Here is a 6,000-nt window from a genome sequence, read left to right on the forward strand (position 1 = left end):
AAGAATTCAATGGCCTGTCATCAGTTATTCCTTACATATAGTCATATTAGTTTAACATTAATAAAAAATGCTCCTGAATTGTCACACCTGGTTGTAAAAACATGCACAACGAAGAAGAAAATGATGATGGTGGTGGTGGTGGTGGGTCAAACAGTCTTTAATAACTCCACAGCAAAGTAAATCCACACACTGGCAAACAACGAAGCACAACCATACACTGACCAGACAAAGGTGAACTGAAAACACATGACTTATATACACAGACAAACAAGGTGGATAATGTTTGCAGAGAAAGGCCTGCCTAAACAAAGTTAGTGGGTTGTCCTTTTTCACATTTTCTGGTTTGGTAGACGCACCCGATTATAGCACTTAAACACGGAACAAGTCCCCTTTAAGTTTAATGTCATTTGGAGTGTGTGACCACTAGAGGGCGATCTTAGAGCTTACCTCTCAGAGTTAGCCAGATTCAGCTCGTGTCTTCCTTGGTTAGCAGCAACATACACAATGATAATCCAAAGTGCTTTACAAAAAAATCATAAAATAATCACAAGTGCAGAAGAAAAACAAAGAATCAGATTCTAATTGATTTAAAATGCAATTAAAAGAATGAAAAAGAGGACACATAATGCTGTAATCCTACCATTATTAAACATGAATTCCATGAACAGTAAGTGTTCTTATTGACACTTTTGCATCAATTTGCATAAATTAATTTTATACATAAGAATTTATTTACGGGGGATAGAAAGACTTAAACTGTCACTTCTGTTATATAGTGCTTCCAGCATTAATAAATGGGCTGGTCTTCCACATTAAACTGCTCCTCTCTGGGTCGCTTTCCAGCCCTCTAATATATCAGGAATGACCCAGATGCTGTTCAGGTGATTTATCTATGATTCCTGACTGTCAAACATTAATATTAAGGCATTTAGTAACCTAGAAGAAATGTGCCTAAAATCATCCATGTTCATTGTCATACAGGTTTCATCACTGGTGTAGGCATACTGTCTTCTCCGCTCTTCTGAACTTGTTGGACTTCCTGCACGGTCCAAACAAGCAGTCAGGTGCACAATAGCTGTTCTACCAGAGAGCATGAGTATTAATGATGACACAAATATTAATATATACAGGGGATCTCTCCAAATGCATTTACCATATTTTGTGGGACAACATATGGAATTACAACACAGTCTTTTGTGAACAAGCCTCCATTGTTCAAAAGAAAAAAGGTCCATGCTTCTTCTTCGGGGGTCAAAGGGTATAGAAGGATCTTTCATGCAAATGGACTTCTGTCCCTAAAAGGTGTAAACTACTCAGTCTGGCACCCTGATTAATGCAAATTACTATTGTAAACTCATGTTTCCATTTGAAAGAAGTTTCTGTCTTGGTCTGAGTATTTAAAGTGATGTTGCAGGAGGCTCAGGGCTCGATCCTGTGATCAGATCAGCCCACATTGCTGGGTTTCCTTCAGACACTCAATGTGTATTTGTGTATTGTATTTATACATTCATTGTTATTACAAAAAGAGTTCTTAAACCTGTTAAACTATGACAAAACTTTTTTTGCAACTCATTCCAATATCGTGATAATACCGTATAACGTGATAAAAGCTTCATCAATTAATCGCCACATGAAAATTTGATACCGTCACATGCCTAGGGGGAGCCCAATCGGACGGTACGGCTGATCTGTGATCTTCAAATCCCGGCAGAACAACACCGGTTCTGATCCGAAACCCAGCTGGTACTGCCACAAATTGAAACACTGCTTTGGCTTCAGCTCAAATGATAGTTGCTCTTCCACTTCAGTCTCTTCATTCCAGCTTTCCTTCTCAACGTTCACACCTGCACCTCCATATTCTGTTGAAAAGGAGAACTGACACTTTAAAATTAACCTTGCAAGTTTTCCAGATGTGATCTTGGCTGACTTTTCTATCTTCCAGTTCTGTGTGATCTGGGACATCTTTTCCTTATTGTATCCAACCTTTTTTCTAACTTTCTTTTGCATTGTCACTGGTGTGGGACTCTCATTACTTACAGTTTGAATATTATCCCACTTTCTAAACGCTGGGCCGTTAGTTATGGACAGCCCACCTGGCAGGAAGTTAAGAAAATCAGGATGGACAGAACACACAGCAACACAGCTGTCTTCCTGGAAGTCTTTCCCTTTGTAGTATTCGACTCCCCACTCTGAGGCTGGCTTGAGGAAGTAGTAGTGATCTGGCAGACCCCAGTAATAGAGACCATTTCTGCAGTTGTTATGCAGTGGAAATTCTTCAGAGTGTGAGTCTTGACTCAGGTCTTTTGTTCTTCTGTAAGTGCCCTTATCCTGGAAGATGATGTAAAACCAGTCAAAGGCTGCCAGATAGTGGTCTCCACCCTGGCAGTTGGGATGAAGGCTGAAGACTGCAGATTCGGTATCTGTTGTCAAGTTCATGACTCTGCGGTAGGATTTTCCCTTAATGATGTAAAACTGGTTATTTTCATCAGCAAAGTAATGATCTCCATTTTGGCAGGCGGGGTGCAGATCATGAATACTGAGGCCTGACCCTGCTGTGAAATCACTCGACCTCATATAGCAGCCGAGATCAGAGCGGATTATAAAGAAGCAGAAGCGTGATCCACAGAAATCAACACCTTTTATTTTGTGCCTGGGAATGATATCTGGCATTTTGCCTTAACCTGCAACACAGGATAACAAACAAAAACAGCCTTGAGTTTTGAGCTATTTTCCCACTCTGTAAATTAGTCACAAATGAAGACGAGAGATTTTTTCTCTCAGCACTCCTGTATATATACAGCACTATACTGCAGCTCAGCAGTCTGTCTGTAATAGTTGTGATTTCTTCAGCACCAGCATTTACAGGGTTAATGTGGAGAGTTCAGGAAGTGCGTATGAGAAAATATAAGAGCGGTGAAGGCTGCTGTGCCTGTTGTTGTTTGCATTAAAGCTTTCAACAAAAAGCTCCTTTGTTTGTCTTTCTTAAGACATCACAATACTTTTATATTCAATATCTTCTTGTCATTTTAATATTAGGAATGCAGTCACTTCACAAGAAATCTTTTTTCATCTGTACATTGAGTATGTCTGCCCTCCATACATAATTTTGTCTGTTCTGACGACTGCAAGTTACAAATACATATCTGTTTAAAAAAGTATGGTAACAAAATTGCATGTAATATTTCTGAGTACTCGTTTAGAAGTCATGTTTTGTTTTGTTTTTTAAATGAAGTATTCTTAAATCATGTAAAGTGAGCTAAATGAGCACAGAAACACAAATACAGGTCTTGAAATGAGCTCCAGATGCTCTTTATTAGAAACATACTCACCTAGATGAGTGTTTACTACAGCGCTGGATCTGACGGGCAGCTTCTCTGCTGTTAGTCTGACAAACATCTGCTGCCTCAAATAGAGGGGGCGTGTTCCAGCGGGTAAGTGACGTCAGTGCGTACCCAAACAGAGCTGGATTGTAGGAGTGGTAAAACTCATTCACAGGCCAATTGGAAGAATAATTCTGAATACAGGCAGGCATGTACTGGCCATCGGGAGCACTGGGACTTTAGAGTAGATGCAGACCTTCCCCTCCCCCATATTAGGCATTGTTTTTAAATTTATTTTTTTAAACAGCACATGCGAAACTGTAAAATGTAAATACTCCAAAAGTGTGATGAAGTGGCGCTACCCAATGCATATTGTTCTGTAAAGTAAAAAATAATGATAATAATAAATATTATTATTTATTAGAAGCAATCCGTATATTAATGTAACAGATTTATGAATGGATTATAAAATCTTATTTTATTCTATAGTACAAAAAGTGTATATTATTGCTATATTTGTGCAATAGTAAGATATGTCTTTATTAATTTAATAATAATTGCAGGGGTGGGGTTTGGTGATTCTGGTTTTCCCTCTTTTCTGTCTTTAGCTGATCACATGCCTGCACTTAAGTGACTGCATTTTTTTTTATTTAGCAGGGTTTTTTTTCTTTTTTTTAACAGAAAATAATTTAATTATTTATCTTCTAATTATTGTTGAGCTGCAGGATTAGGCTCAGTGACTGCATTTATTTTAATTTAATTAAGAAGAATTAAATTATTGTATTTAATTAGTTAACCTGACATAATACTATTCCAAATATTCTATGTGTTGCTTAAAAATAAATATATTGCACACAATGGAAAAAAGTTTTTTTTTTTTTTTTTTTACTCAGACATTTAAAAATAAAACATTTTTGAGCTGTAATCGCAATACCGTGATACCATTAAACTGGGTTATTTTTGCTTAAGTTTATCGTACCGTCAAAATCTTGATTGTATGGACAGGTGTTTTTGTTCCTCTTGTTATCTTTTTAGCCTCATGTTCATATATGGCCTTTGTGCTTCTCCTGTTCAGGGTCAGTAGTGTTTTGTATGGTTGTTCCTATAGTTCTCTGGATCCTCTGTGTTTTATGTTCTATGGGGAACGCACTGCAACCAGCAGCAGTCTGAGGGTCCGAACTATGCGAAGTGGGTGTGTGGTGTCTGTTCACCCTCAGCAGAGGGGAGAGCAGAGAGGGAGTCAACTTGTGCTCTGAAGGGCATGGAGAGCACTTTAGGAACATAGCCTTGTCTCGGTTTAAGGACAACGTTGCTGTTATTGGGCCTAAGTTCGAGGCAGGAATCATCTATTGAGAGACCCTGCAGGACACCAATTTGCTTGACCAATGCCAGAGCCAGCAGGAGAGTGGTCTTTAGTGAAAGAGGTCGAAGGTCGGCTTTCATGGCTCAAACAGAGGGTCTCTGAGTGCTCTCAGGAGAATGGACAGGTCCCAGGAAGGGACAGTGTTAGGGTGAGGTGGGTTTAGCCTCCTGGACCCTCTAACAAATCTGACCACCAGGTCATGTTTCCCAATCGACTGGCCAGCTATAGGGGCATGGTACGCCATGATAGTTGCCTGCCATGTATACTTTGAGCATGGACGGAGTGCGTCCATCCAACAGCTCCTGCAGAAAAGAGAGAATGGAAGCGCTCTCACAAGCCATGAGGTCTATATGTCAGGCTGCAGGAAAAATTATATACTAATTATCAATGTAAAGCTGCTTTGACACAATCTGCATTGTAAAAAGCGCTATATAAATAAGGGTGACTTGACTTGCAGACCAGCTGGAAAAGATAGCCCATTTCTGGCAATAGGTGGAGGCTCCACATCTCGGGTTGGGGATGAGAAATCCCCACCCCTCTGCTTGAGAAAAGGAGGTCCCTTCTCAGCAGGAATGGCCACAGTGCTGCAGACAGCAGCTGGACCATTCCTGGGAACCATGGCTCTTTCTGCCAGAGTGGTGCCACGAGTAAGACTGAGCATCTGTCCTCCCTGATTTGGCTGAAGACCTGAGGGAGCAGTGCTACCGGAGGAAAGGCATAAAAGCGAAGAGGGGGCCACCTGTGATAAGATGTGTCCTATTTCTTTCAAAAAGAATATCAGGAATTGGGTGTTGTCTTTCGATGCAAAGAGATCCACTTTCGCCTGGTCAAAAATGCTCCAAATCATGCAAACCGTCTGGGGTGGAGTCTTGATTGCCCTGGAGGCGGTCTGTTCCAGGACAGAATATCTGCTCCCATGTTCATGGAGCCTGGCACATGTATAGCTCTTGGCTTGTCAGTCTGTTCAGTAGATGGGACCTGAGACCCCCTGGTGATTTTATATAGGCTACCACTGTCATGTTATCGGACAGGACTAGGACACGGTGCCCTCTGAGCTCCTGCCAAAATTCTCTGAAGGCCAGGAGCACTGCCACAATTTCCAGGCAGTTTCCAGCTCAACACTGGTTCTGCCCAAGAGCCAAAGGTCGGCCTGCCATCACACAGTGTGTCCCAGCCAGTCTTGGAGGTGTCTGTCATGACTACATTCTTTCTGGAAACCAAGCCCAGTTCCACACCCATATGATACAGATGGAGCGATTTTCAAGGGCCAGGGCTCTGGTACAGCCATGGTACATCCTGAGAAAAATACAGCCCTAG

General features: G+C 41.0%; 1 protein-coding gene across 1 annotated transcript; it reads right to left on the reverse strand.

Annotated features, from left to right (window-relative positions):
• Window positions 1–128: 128 nt before the first annotated feature.
• On the reverse strand, window positions 129–3,417 carry LOC137019060 (uncharacterized). Its single transcript, XM_067384060.1, has 2 exons — window positions 3,330–3,417; window positions 129–2,681 (listed from the first exon to the last, which is right to left on the reverse strand). Exon 2 carries the CDS (start codon window positions 2,668–2,670, stop codon window positions 1,648–1,650), a length of 1,023 nt encoding a protein of 340 aa, XP_067240161.1. The 5' UTR covers window positions 2,671–2,681; window positions 3,330–3,417; the 3' UTR covers window positions 129–1,647.
• Between the last annotated feature and the right edge of the window lie 2,583 nt (window positions 3,418–6,000).

The sequence above is a fragment of the Chanodichthys erythropterus genome, chromosome 1 (genome assembly GCF_024489055.1).
Source record: "Chanodichthys erythropterus isolate Z2021 chromosome 1, ASM2448905v1, whole genome shotgun sequence".
Classification (NCBI taxonomy): Eukaryota; Metazoa; Chordata; class Actinopteri; order Cypriniformes; family Xenocyprididae; genus Chanodichthys; species Chanodichthys erythropterus.

Excerpts from the sequence above, each read along its gene's own strand:
- LOC137019060 (XM_067384060.1), bottom strand. The coding sequence starts at position 2,670 with ATGCCAGATATCATTCCCAGGCACAAAATAAAAGGTGTTGATTTCTGT.